At 41.5% G+C, this 14,921-nt stretch overlaps 1 protein-coding gene across 16 annotated transcripts in view; it reads left to right on the top strand.

Annotated features, from left to right (window-relative positions):
- Positions 1–14,921, top strand: part of baz2ba (bromodomain adjacent to zinc finger domain, 2Ba) — a 314,952-nt gene that overhangs the window by 254,987 nt on the left and 45,044 nt on the right. For 13 of the 16 annotated variants that reach the window (XM_061887411.1, XM_061887418.1, XM_061887415.1 and 10 more), the window contains 2 exons: positions 2,278–2,343; positions 2,533–2,673. The exons of 1 other annotated variant lie outside the window; for it this stretch is intronic. In XM_061887411.1, coding sequence (XP_061743395.1) covers positions 2,278–2,343; positions 2,533–2,673 — 207 coding nt within the window. The remainder of the gene's footprint in view (positions 1–2,277; positions 2,344–2,532; positions 2,674–14,921) is intronic. 2 more of the 16 variants (XM_061887407.1, XM_061887408.1) reach the window with 1 other exon arrangement.

Consider the following 14,921-nt stretch of genomic DNA (forward strand, 5'->3'; position numbering starts at 1 on the left):
CCCCAGGTTTATGTTTTTGGAGGTGGGAGGGCCTATCCCCAGGTGCATGTCTTTGGAAGTGGGAGGGGCCTATCCCCAGGTGCATGTCTTTGGAGGTGGGAGAAGCCTGTCCCCAGGTGCATGTCTTTGGAGGTGGGAGGGGCCTATCCCCAGGTGTATGTTTTTGGAGGTGGGAGGAGCCTATCCCCAGGTGCATGTCTTTGGAGGTGGGAGGGGCCTATCCCCAGGTTTATGTTTTTGGAGGTGGGAGGGGCCTATCCCCAGGTGCATGTCTTTGGAAGTGGGAGGGGCCTATCCCCAGGTGCGTGACTTTGGAGGTGGGAGGGGCCTATCCCCAGGTGCATGTCTATGGATGTGGGAGGGGCCTATCCCCAGGTGCATGTCTTTGGAGGTGGGAGGGGCCTATCCCCAGGTGCATGTCTTTGGGGGTGGGAGGGGCCTATCTCCAGGTGCATGTCTTTGGAGGTGGGAGGGGCCTATCCCCAGGTGCATGTCTTCGGAGGTGGGAGGGGCCTATCCCCAGGTGTATGTTTTTGGAGGTGGGAGGAGCCTCTCCCCAGGTGCATGTCTTTGGAGGTGGGAGGAGCCTATCCCCAGGTGCATGTCATTGAAGGTGGGAGGAGCCTATCCCCAGGTGCATGTCTTTGGAGGTGGGAGGTGCCTATCCCCAGGTGCATGTCTTTGGAAGTGGGAGGTGCCTGTCCCCATGTGTATGTTTTTGGAGGTGAGAGGTGCCTGTCCCCATGTGTATGTTTTTGGAGGTGGGAGGAGCCTATCCCCAGGTGCATGTCTTTGGAGGTGGGAGGGGCCTATCCCCAGGTGCATGTCTTTGGAGGTGGGAGGGGCCTATCCCCAGGTTTATGTTTTTGGAGGTGGGAGGGGCCTATCCCCAGGTTTATGTTTTTGGAGGTGGGAGGGCCTATCCCCAGGTGCATGTCTTTGGAAGTGGGAGGGGCCTATCCCCAGGTGCATGTCTTTGGAGGTGGGAGAAGCCTGTCCCCAGGTGCATGTCTTTGGAGGTGGGAGGGGCCTATCCCCAGGTGTATGTTTTTGGAGGTGGGAGGAGCCTATCCCACGGTGCATGTCTTTGGAGGTGGGAGGGGCCTATCCCCAGGTTTATGTTTTTGGAGGTGGGAGGGGCCTATCCCCAGGTGCATGTCTTTGGAAGTGGGAGGGGCCTATCCCCAGGTGCGTGACTTTGGAGGTGGGAGGGGCCTATCCCCAGGTGCATGTCTATGGATGTGGGAGGGGCCTATCCCCAGGTGCATGTCTTTGGAGGTGGGAGGGGCTTATCCCCAGGTGCATGTCTTTGGGGGTGGGAGGGGCCTATCTCCAGGTGCATGTCTTTGGAGGTGGGAGGGGCCTATCCCCAGGTGCATGTCTTCGGAGGTGGGAGGGGCCTATCCCCAGGTGTATGTTTTTGGAGGTGGGAGGAGCCTCTCCCCAGGTGCATGTCTTTGGAGGTGGGAGGAAGCCAGAGTCGAACCCACGCAGTCACGGGTAGAACATGCAAACTCCACATAGAAAGATCCCGAGCCCAGGATCGACCCCAGTACCTTCATATTGTGTGGCACACGCACTACCCCTTGCTCCGCCGCGCTGCCCATCATTTTAGATGGATAGTACTTTATTGATTCCTTCAGGAAAATTTAAATTCCAGCAGCAATGTACAGAGTTGAGGTCAATTTAAAAAGTAAATAATGTGGGTATAAATGGAAAAAAAACATTACAATAAGAATAAAAAGAAAATGCAACAATGGGAATTAAAATATAACAGTAAAATAAGAATATAAAACGGGAAACCAGGCAGTAGTGACCATGTTATGAAAAAGTATTGCACTTTTAGTCATATTATATGCAAATAGTTCCAAAAATGAGAAGGCGTGTCCAAACTTCTGGCCTGTACCGTCGCTGTGGAAACGCAAAAAGCAACAATTTGAGAACCGTCGTGCATGGAAAGGTGGTCATGGCGTCTTGTCGGAAGACTCCCGCCTGGCGACACCGTGCTGCTTCTGTTCTGCCGGCCGTAGTTCATAGAGGCGCCATCACTGATTCCAGCTGCTTGTCTTTTTTTTTGAGCCTGTCATCACATCCTACTACGTACCGCATCTCTGTGTTGCCTTTTGGTTGCCATCGTGTACTCCTCACGTAATGCTTCCACCATACATGTCCCAGTGTGCACATGTGAAGCATCGCTGAGCGTCACCTGAGTGCGTCCAGTATGTGTGCCGCCTGTCACTTGTTACTGTAATGTGCCTTTGTTTTCTGCCACTGTAGGAGAGAGAGAGAAGGAGGCAGCATGTAATGCTGATGAAGGCTGTTGAGGCTCGCAAAAAAGCAGAGGTAGTCAATAGGCATGCAAACAAAAGCCAACACATATTTTGTACCGCTAACATTTGATGCCCGCCACTCTTCCTGTCAATGCACGGCAGCGTTTGAACGCTCCGCGTGGAGTTAGTCGTCGTTCTTGTCCTCGCGCTCGCTGGCCGGCGCCCGCTTGAATAACGCCTCTTAACGTTGTGGACTCTCCAGGAGCGCGAGCGCGTGCGGCAGGAGAAAAGGGACGAGAAGCGGCTGAACAAAGAGCGCAAGCTGGAGCAGCGCCGGCTGGAGTTGGAGATAGCCAGGGAGCTGAAGAAGCCCAACGAGGACATGTGTCTCTCGGACCATAAGGTAGTTAGTCCGCACTGCACACTTCCGCTGCAACGCCTCAATACATCTGGTGGTGTACCCCAGGGGTCAATGCTGGGACCAAACTTGTTCAATCTCTATATACACTTGTACAGAACATCATGTCATGGCTGTCTTCAGTTTCCAATCATTTCTACAACTCTTATTTTTCTGTGATGTAGTGATTGGAGCACATACTTGAATTTGTCCGTAATGTCAGATGAAACACAAATGGAGCTGTTTGGTCACAATCAATCAATCAATCAATCAATGTTTACTTATATAGCCCTAAATCACTAGTGTCTCAAAGGGCTGCACAAACCACTACGACATCCTCGGTAGGCACACATAAGGGCAAGGAAAACTCACACCCAGTGGTACGTCTGTGACAATGATGACTATGAGAACCTTGGAGAGGAGGAAAGCAATGGATGTCGAGCGGGTCTAATATGATACTGTGAAAGTTCAATCCATAAATGGATCCAACACAGTCGCGAGAGTCCAGTCCAAAGCGGATCCAACACAGCAGCGAGAGTCCCGTTCACAGCGGAGCCAGCAGGAAACCATCCCAAGCGGAGGCGGATCAGCAGCGCAGAGATGTCCCCAGCCGATACACAGGCAAGCAGTACATGGCCACCGGATCGGACCGGACCCCCTCCACAAGGGAGAGTGGGACATAGGAGAAAAAGAAAAGAAACGGCAGATCAACTGGTCTAAAAAGGTAGTCTATTTAAAGGCTAGAGTATACAAATGGGTTTTAAGGTGAGACTTAAATGCTTCTACTGAGGTGGCATCTCGAACTTTTACCGGGAGGGCATTCCAGAGTACTGGAGCCCGAAATGAAAACGCTCTATAGCCCGCAGACTTTTTTTGGGCTCTGGGAATCACTAATAAGCCGGAGTCCTTTGAACGCAGATTTCTTGCCGGGACATATGGTACAATACAATCGGCAAGATAGGATGCAGCTAGACCGTGTAGTATTTTATACGTAAGTAGTAAAACCTTAAAGTCACATCTTAAGTGCACAGGAAGCCAGTGCAGGTGAGCCAGTATAGGTATATATGTATGTATATAATGTATATAATGTATATACAGTACAGGTATATATGTATGTATATATGTATATAATGTTTATACAGTACAGGCGTAATGTGATCAAACTTTCTTGTTCTTGTCAAAAGTCTAGCAGCCGCATTTTGTACCAACTGTAATCTTTTAATGCTCGACATGGGGAGACTCGAAAATAATACGTTACAGTAGTCGAGGCGAGACGTAACAAACGCATGGATAATACCCAGCAATATGTTTGGAGGAGAAAAGGTGAGGCCTTTAATCCCGGGAACACCATTCCAACCGCCAAGCATGGTGGTGGTAGTGTTATGCTCTGGGCCGGTTTTGCTGCCATTGGAACTGCTGCTTAAAATGGGACAATGAGAAAGGAGGATTAGCTCCAAATTCTAAAATCATCAGCCCGGAGGTTGGGTCTTAGCCACAGTTGGGTGTTCCAACAGGACAATGACCCCAAACACACCTCAAAAGTGGTAAAGGAATGGCTAAATCAGGCTGGAATGAAGGTTTTGTTAGAATGGCCTTCCCAAAGACCTGACTTAAAGGTGTGGACAATGCTGAAGAAACAAGTCCATGTCAGAAAAGCAACACATTTAGCGGTGAAAAATGTAAGCAGAAACTTGTAGATGGCTACCAAAATCACCTTATTGCAGTGAAACTTGCCAAGGGACATTTAAGCAAATATTAACATTGCTGTATGTATACTTTGGACCCAGTCACATTTTCAGTAGAGCCATAATAAATTCATAAAAGAATAGAATAGACTTTATTGTCATTATATTTGCATATAACAAGATTAAAGACTCCAACTTAAGGTGCAGTTGTGGGAACAAATATGGGGTAAAATAATGAACACAAGGGTTAATAAAGGAAAAACTAACAATTTAAATAAACAGACTACTATCCAATAAAAATAACAAGCAATCTTGTACAATATACAAAACACTATAGAAATACAAAGTACTGTACAATATACAGAACAAGTAATAAATAACAATCAGTGTCGGACGTATTGCACTCGAAGGGTAGTATTGCACAGTAGGGCAGTGGTTCTCAACCTTTTGTCAGTGATGTACCTCCTGTGAACATTTTTTTAATTCAAGTACCCCCTAATCAGGAGCAAAGCATTTTGGGTTGAAAAAAAAAAAAAGATAAAAGAAGTAAAATACAGCACTATGTCATCAATTTCTGATTTATTAAAGGGGAACATTATCACAATTTCAAAAGGGTTAAAAACAATAAAAATCAGTTCCCAGTGGCTTGTTGTACTTTTTTTCAAAATTTTACCGTTTCCGGAATATCCCTAAATAAAGCTTTAAAGTGCCTTATTTTCGCTATCTTCGAAACCACTATCCATTTCCCTGTGACGTCACACAGTGCTGCCAATGTAAACAAACAATGGGAATACCACAGCAAGATATAGTGACATTAGCTCGGATTCAAACTCGGATTTCAGCGGCTTAAGCGATTCAACAGATTACGCATGTATTGAAACAGATGGTTGGAGTATGAAAGTATTGAAGAAGAAACTGAAGCTATTGAGCGATTAGCTATTGACGCTATTCATCGCCATAGCATGGCCGAATAGCTGCGTTAGCATCGCCGGTAAAATGTGCGGACCAAACGATCAGGACTTCCGCATCTTGTGACACTGGAGCAACTTAAATCCGTCGATTGGTAAATGTTTTTTTCGCATTAAAAGTGGGTGGAAGCAAACGTAATATAGTTGCAAATGCATCTACAGGTTATCCATACATCTCTGTACCATGTCTGCTTTAGCACCGCCGGTAAATAGCATGTTAGCATTGATTAGCGTAGCATGTTAGCATCGATTAGCTGGCAGTCAACATCAACAAAACTCACCTTTGTGATTTCGTTGACTATAGTTGCAAATGCATCTGCAGGTTATCCATACATCTCTGTGCCATGTCTGCTTTAGCACCGCCGGTAAATAGGATGTTAGCGTCGATTAGCGTAGCATGTTAGCGTCGATTATCTGGCAGTCACGCCGCAACCAAATATGTCTGATTAGCACGTAAGTCAACATCAACAAAACTCACTTTTGTGATTTCGTTGACTATCGTTGCAAATGCATCTGCAGGTTATCCACACATCTCTGTGTCATGTCTGCCTTAGCATCGCCGGTAAAATGTGGAGACACTTTGGTACATTCAATGGGGGTCTGGCGGCAGATTTCGGGCCAGTGGTGCAACTTGAATCCCTCCCTGTTAGTGTTGTTACACCCTCCGACAACACACCGTCGAGGCATGATGTCTCCAAGGTTCCAAAAAATAGTCGAAAAAACGGAAAATAACAGAGCTGAGACCCGGTGTTTGTAATATGTTGAAAATGAAAATGGCGGGTGTGTTACCTCGGCGACGTCACATTCTGACGTCATCGCTAAAAGACCGATAAACAGAAAGGCGTTTAATTCGCCAAAATTCACCCATTTGGAGTTCGGAAATCGGTTAAAAAAATATATGGTCTTTTTTCTGCACCATCAAGGTATATATTGACGCTTACATAGGTCTGCTGATAATGTTCCCCTTTAAAATGTATAACAGTGCAAAATATTGCTCATTTGTAGTGGTCTTTCTTGAACTATTTGGGAAAAAAAGATCAAAATAACTAAAAATGTGTTGAAAAATAAACAAGTGATTCAATTATAAATGCAGATTTCTACACATAAAAGTAATCGTCAACTTAAAGTGCCCTCTTTGGGGATTGTAATAGAGATCCATCTGGATTCATCAACTTCATTCTAAACATTTTTTCACAAAAAAACAAATCTTTAACATCAATATTCATGGAACATGTCCACAAAATATCCAGTTGTCAACATTAAATATTGCATTGTTGCATTTCTTTTCACAGTTTATGAACTTGCATTCATATTTTGTTGCTGAAGTATTATTCAATAAATATATTTATAAAGGAATTTTGAATTGTTGCTATTTTTAGAATATTTTAAAAAAATCTCACGTACCCCTTGGCATACCTTCAAGTACCCCCAGGGGTACGCATACCCCCAATTGAGAACCACTACAGTAGGGTATTAGCGCAGGATATTGTACGGGGGTGAATTATTATTATTATAAGTTAGAGTTCAACATGGTGACAGCTCTGGGAAAGAAGCTGTCTCTGATCCTGTTTGTTCTGCCTCTGATGCACCTGTAGCGCCTGCCCGATGGAAGCAGGTGGAAACAGGTGGTAGCCAGGGTGTGTGCTGCCTTTGGTGATGGTTTTTGCTTTTTTTGAGGCAACGGGAGTTATGTAAATCCTTCAGTAATCCTGATTTTTTGTGCAGACTAGAATCGCCTGTTTGTCTGCTTTATGAATATTTTTTGTGAGCAACAAGTATGTGCTCCAATCACTACATCACAAAAAAACAAGAGTTGTAGAAATAATTGGAAAGTCTAGACAGCCATGACATCATGTTCTTTGCAAGTGTACCTACACTTTTGACCACAGGTGTAAGTGTCAAAGTCAAGGTCCACAGGTGAGGTCCAGGCTTTAAAATCAGGGGTCGGGAACCTTTTTGGCTGAGAGAGCCCATCCATCCATCCATCCATTTCCTACCGCTTATTCCCTTTTGGGGTCGGGGGGGGGCGCTGGCGCCTACCTCAGCTACAATCGGGCGGAAGGCGGGGTACACCCTGGACAAGTCGCCACCTCATCGCAGGCTGAGAGAGCCATGAAAGCCAAATATTTTCAAATGTATTTCCGTGAGAGCCGTATTGTATTTTTAACACTGAATACAACCGTCAGGTTCAAACACTGATGACATTTATTAAACAGACAAGATGCAAGGAATTAAACAGAGACTGGATTCCATTTAGCTCAATGAGGAGAAACGTGTAGAGCTGTACACTTGAAAAGTGTCGTCCCACGCTCTGACAAAAGATTTCTACGCTTCGTCTTTTAGTTGGACTTTCCCTGATAACAACAACTAAATGCATGCATCTCTTATTCTTTTAAAAACAAAACAAAAAAAACATTGATTTTTAACCAATAATAAATAAAATACTTTTGACCATTAATGCGACTTCTTGAACAGGTGCGATAGAAAACGGATGGTTGGATTAAAATGCATGAGAATGTTTTATCATTTGAACATTATTTTTAACACTGTGATTACCAGCGGAATTATTACTCATCGAATTAAGCAACGTCAGCTAAGATTTATCTGAGAACCAGAAGCAGTCATCAAAAGAGCCACAGGTTCCCTTCCCCTGCTGTAAATGAATGATGTTTGGCCCCAGGATGATATTTGATTATTATTACAACAACAGCCGTCTGCTGCTGTTTTGCACGCACCAACACTCCCAGCAGTGTTGGCGATAGTTTTCCAAATGGGGTCCCAGGGACCCCATCAAGTCATAAAAAATGGGGTCCCACAGTCAATTTTTGGGGTCCCACTTTTTTGGAAGCATTTTGAAAACAAAATGTCTTTGTTTTACCATATTTGAGTTACTGTCTAGAAGTTTGGGGAAATACATACAGGACGGACATCCAACCACTATTCATAATGCAAAAAAGGGCCACCAGACTGATACATAACACAGGACCCCGAGAACACACTAATGGATTATTTATAAAAACATCTGATTTAAAACTACCAGATCTCATCCAAATCAAGACTGCCCAAATGATTTATAAAGCAAGTAAAGATTCACTTCCAACAGGGTTACAGAGAAGATTTTTACAAAGAGAAGGGAATTATAATTTAAGAGGAGAACTACTTTTTAAGATCCAATATTGTAGAACAAACGCAGAAACGAATGAGTATAACAATAGCAGGGGTTAAAATATGGAACTGTTTAAAGGATGAAATAAAACACAGCACCAACGGTTTAGCTCGGGCGGTTTAGCTCGGTTGGTAGAGCGGCCGTGCCAGCAACTTGAGGGTTGCAGGTTCGATTCCCGCTTCCGCCATCCTAGTCACTGCCGTTGTGTCCTTGGGCAAGACACTTTACCCACCTGCTCCCAGTGCCACCCACACTGGTTTAAATGTAACTTAGATATTGGGTTTCACTATGTAAAGCGCTTTGAGTCACTAGAGAAAAAGCGCTATATAAATATAGTTCACTTCACTTCACAACATAAACCAGTTTAAAAAGCTTTTTAAATCATTTATCATTAGTAAATATAAGAAAGAAGAGCAAACATTGTTTTAGAAAGACAATAATATATATTTATATAGATACAATTTATGATCTCATAATTATACATATAGGTTATATTAAAATGTATATATTACCACTTTATATGGAATTTAAATAAGTTGTGTATATATATGATGTATGTATATATATATATATATATGTATATATATATATATATGTATATATATAGGTGTACAAATGTATATGTTTGATTTAAATGTTAAACTGTGTATATGAGACGTGTATGTTGCTTATATATTGTTTAAAAAAAAAAAGTAATATAAGTGAAGCATGTTTTAGATTTGATATATTTTGAACCTTGTTCTTGTTGTGATGGGGTAGGTTTATATAAGCGTTGCTTCAACCTACACCCTTTCGGCTCAATCATTGCTCAAATGAGTGTTTTTTTTTTGTGTTTTTTTCTCTTTTCTTGTTGTTGTTTTTGTTTTATGTGAAATGAGGCGTTATCCTGTTATATATTGTGTTCTCGATTCATTTAAAACAAACAAACAACCAAAAAAAACACATTTTTATGCATGTGTGAATGTATTCAGTTATAAACATTCATTCCCTTCATGGATCTATACTTCACCGGAGCAGTTCATTTTTTCTGTCTTTGGGTTGTAATATTTTCAGAATGTGTTCCTTCCATTTTTGGCCAAAGTAAGACAAAGAAAACAATCAGAAGTTGTCTTTATTTTGTAGTTGTAATGCCAGGATTTGAACAGTCCGGCCCGCGTGTGCACACATGGTCCTCCGCGTGGCCCAGGAGCTAGAATAACATCTTTACACACCCCTGCTATAGAAATATTAAAGACATTGGAAAGGACTTCAAGTCAGTTTTATTTGCAGAGAAAATAACAACAAATAACAGAAGAAGCTAATAAATTAGAGAGATGCTTTGACAAAAACTATCTTTGAATCGCAGTAGAACTAAAATAATGATATTGGGTACAGAAGAGAAAGACAAATAGACATAAAGTTTGACTTTATTTGGAACATGCATGCATACAACATGATACATCACACATGCATGCATACAACATGATACATCACACATGCATGCATACAACATGATACATCACACATGCATGCATACAACATGATACATCACACATGCATGCATACAACATGATACATCACACATGCATGCATACAACATGATACATCACACATGCATCCATACAACATGATACATCACACATGCATGCATACAACATGATACATCACACATGCATGCATACAACATGATACATCACACATTCATGCATACAACATGATACATCACACATGCATGCATACAACATGATACATCACACATGCATGCATACAACATGATACATCACACATGCATGCATACAACATGATACATCACACATGCATGCATACAACATGATACATCACACATGCATCCATACAACATGATACATCACACATGCATGCATACAACATGATACATCACACATGCATGCATACAACATGATACATCACACATGCATGCATACAACATGATACATCACACATGCATGCATACAACATGATGCATCACACATGCATGCATACAACATGATACATCACACATGCACGCATACAACATGATACATCACACATGCATGCATACAACATGATACATCACACATGCATGCATACAACATGATACATCACACATGCATCCATACAACATGATACATCACACATGCATGCATACAACATGATACATCACACATGCATGCATACAACATGATACATCACACATGCATGCATACAACATGATACATCACACATGCATGCATACAACATGATGCATCACACATGCATGCATACAACATGATACATCACACATGCATCCATACAACATGATACATCACACATGCATGCATACAACATGATACATCACACATGCATGCATACAACATGATGCATCACACATGCATGCATACAACATGATACATCACACATGCATGTATACAACATGATACATCACACATGCATGCATACAACATGATACATCACACATGCATGCATACAACATGATACATCACACATGCATGCATACAACATGATACATCACACATGCATGCATACAACATGATACATCACACATGCACGCATACAACATGATACATCACACATGCATGCATACAACATGATACATCACACATGCATCCATACAACATGATACATCACACATGCATGCATACAACATGATACATCACACATGCATGCATACAACATGATACATCACACATGCATGCATACAACATGATACATCACACATGCATCCATACAACATGATACATCACACATGCATGCATACAACATGATACATCACACATGCATGCATACAACATGATACATCACACATGCATGCGTACAACATGATGCATCACACATGCATGCATACAACATGATGCATCACACACATGCATGCATACAACATGATACATCACACATGCATGCATACAACATGATACATCACACATGCATGCATACAACATGATACATCACACATGCATGCATACAACATGATACATCACACATGCATGCATACAACATGATGCATCACACATGCATGCATACAACATGATGCATCACACATGCATGCATACAACATGATACATCACACATGCATGCATACAACATGATACATCACACATGCATGCATACAACATGATACATCACACATGCATGCATACAACATGATACATCACACATGCATGCGTACAACATGATGCATCACACATGCATGCATACAACATGATGCATCACACATGCATGCATACAACATGATACATCACACATGCATGCATACAACATGATACATCACACATGCATGCATACAACATGATACATCACACATGCATGCATACAACATGATACATCACACATGCATGCATACAACATGATACATCACACATGCATGCATACAACATGATACATCACACATGCATGCGTACAACATGATACATCACACATGCATGCATACAACATGATACATCACACATGCATGCATACAACATGATACATCACACATGCATGCATACAACATGATACATCACACATGCATGCATACAACATGATACATCACACATGCATGCATACAACATGATACATCACACATGCATGCATACAACATGATACATCACACATGCATGCGTACAACATGATACATCACACATGCATGCGTACAACATGATACATCACACATGCATCCATACAACATGATACATCACACATGCATGCATACAACATGATACATCACACATGCATGCATACAACATGATACATCACACATGCATGTATACAACATGATACATCACACATGCATGCATACAACATGATACATCACACATGCATGCATACAACATGATACATCACACATGCATGCATACAACATGATACATCACACATGCATGCATACAACATGATACATCACACATGCATGCATACAACATGATACATCACACATGCATGCATACAACATGATACATCACACATGCATGCATACAACATGATACATCACACATGCATGCATACAACATGATACATCACACATGCATGCATACAACATGATACATCACACATGCATGCATACAACATGATACATCACACATGCATGCATACAACATGATACATCACACATGCATGCATACAACATGATACATCACACATGCATGCGTACAACATGATACATCACACATGCATGCGTACAACATGATACATCACACATGCATGCGTACAACATGATACATCACACATGCATGCATACAACATGATACATCACACATGCATGCATACAACATGATACATCACACATGCATGCATACAACATGATGCATCACACATGCATGCATACAACATGATGCATCACACATGCATGCATACAACATGATACATCACACATGCATCCATACAACATGATGCATCACACATGCATGCATACAACATGATGCATCACACATGCATGCATACAACATGATGCATCACACATGCATGCATACAACATGATGCATCACACATGCATGCATACAACATGATGCATCACACATGCATGCATACAACATGATGCATCACACATGCATGCATACAACATGATGCATCACACATGCATGCATACAACATGATACATCACACATGCATGCATACAACATGATGCATCACATGCATGCATACAACATGATACATCACACATGCATGCATACAACATGATACATCACACATTCATGCATACAACATGATACATCACACATGCATGCATACAACATGATACATCACACATGCATGCATACAACATGATGCATCACACATGCATGCATACAACATGATACATCACACATGCATCCATACAACATGATACATCACACATGCATGCATACAACATGATACATCACACATGCATGCATACAACATGATGCATCACACATGCATGCATACAACATGATACATCACACATGCATCCATACAACATGATACATCACACATGCATGCATACAACATGATACATCACACATGCATGCATACAACATGATGCATCACACATGCATGCATACAACATGATGCATCACACATGCATGCATACAACATGATACATCACACATTCATGCATACAACATGATACATCACACATTCATGCATACAACATGATACATCACACATGCATGCATACAACATGATACATCACACATGCATGCATACAACATGATGCATCACACATGCATGCATACAACATGATACATCACACATGCATGCATACAACATGATACATCACACATGCATGCATACAACATGATACATCACACATGCATGCATACAACATGATACATCACACATGCATGCATACAACATGATACATCACACATGCATGCATACAACATGATGCATCACACATGCATGCATACAACATGATACATCACACATGCATGCATACAACATGATACATCACACATGCATGCGTACAACATGATACATCACACATGTGAGAGTCCTGTCCATAGTGGATCTAACATAATAGAATAGAATAGAATAGTAAGTACTTTATTGATCCCTGGGGGAAATTCAGCACCACAGTTCACTCACAATAGACAATACTAATAATAGATAATATATAACATATATTATACATATAATATATGAATAGTATAAATATATTCTACATATATTCTACATTTAAGTGCAGTCAAGGAACATATGCATTATAAAGTCTGATTGCTGTCGGTATGAAGTAATGGTGAGAGTCCAGTCCATAGTGGATCTAACATAATAGTGAGAGTCCAGTCTATAGTGGATCTAACATAATAGTGAGAGTCCAGTCCATAGTGGATCTAACATAATAGTGAGAGTCCAGTCCATAGTGGATCTAACATAATAGTGAGAGTCCAGTCCATAGTGGATCTAACATAATAGTGAAAGTCCAGTCTATAGTGGATCTAACATAATAGTGAAAGCCCAGTCTATAGTGGATCTAACATAATAGTGAGAGTCCAGTCCATAGTGGATCTAACATAATAGTGAGAGTCCAGTCTATAGTGGATCTAACATAATAGTGAAAGCCCAGTCTATAGTGGATCCAACATAATAGTGAGAGTCCAGTCTATAGTGGATCTAACATAATAGTGAAAGTCCAGTCTATAGTGGATCTAACATAATAGTGAGAGTCCAGTCCATAGTGGATCTAACATAATAGTGAGAGAGTCCAGTACATAGTGGATCTAACATAATAGTTTGAGGGTCCAGGCCATAGTGGATCTAACATAATAGTGAGAGTCCAGTCCATAGTGGATCAAACATAAAAGTTTGAGAGTCCAGTCCTTAGTGGATCCAACATAATAGTGTGAGTCCAGTCCATAGTGGATCTAACATAAAAGTGTGAGAGTCCAGTCCTTAATGGATCTAACATAATAGTGAGAGTCCAGTCCATAGTGGATCTAACATAACAGTGTGAGAGTCCATTCCATAGTGGATCTAACATAATAGTGAGAGTCCAGTCCATAGTGGATCCAACATAATAGTGTGAGAGTC

Source organism: Nerophis ophidion, linkage group LG25 (genome assembly GCF_033978795.1).
Source record: "Nerophis ophidion isolate RoL-2023_Sa linkage group LG25, RoL_Noph_v1.0, whole genome shotgun sequence".
In the NCBI taxonomy this organism is placed as follows: Eukaryota; Metazoa; Chordata; class Actinopteri; order Syngnathiformes; family Syngnathidae; genus Nerophis; species Nerophis ophidion.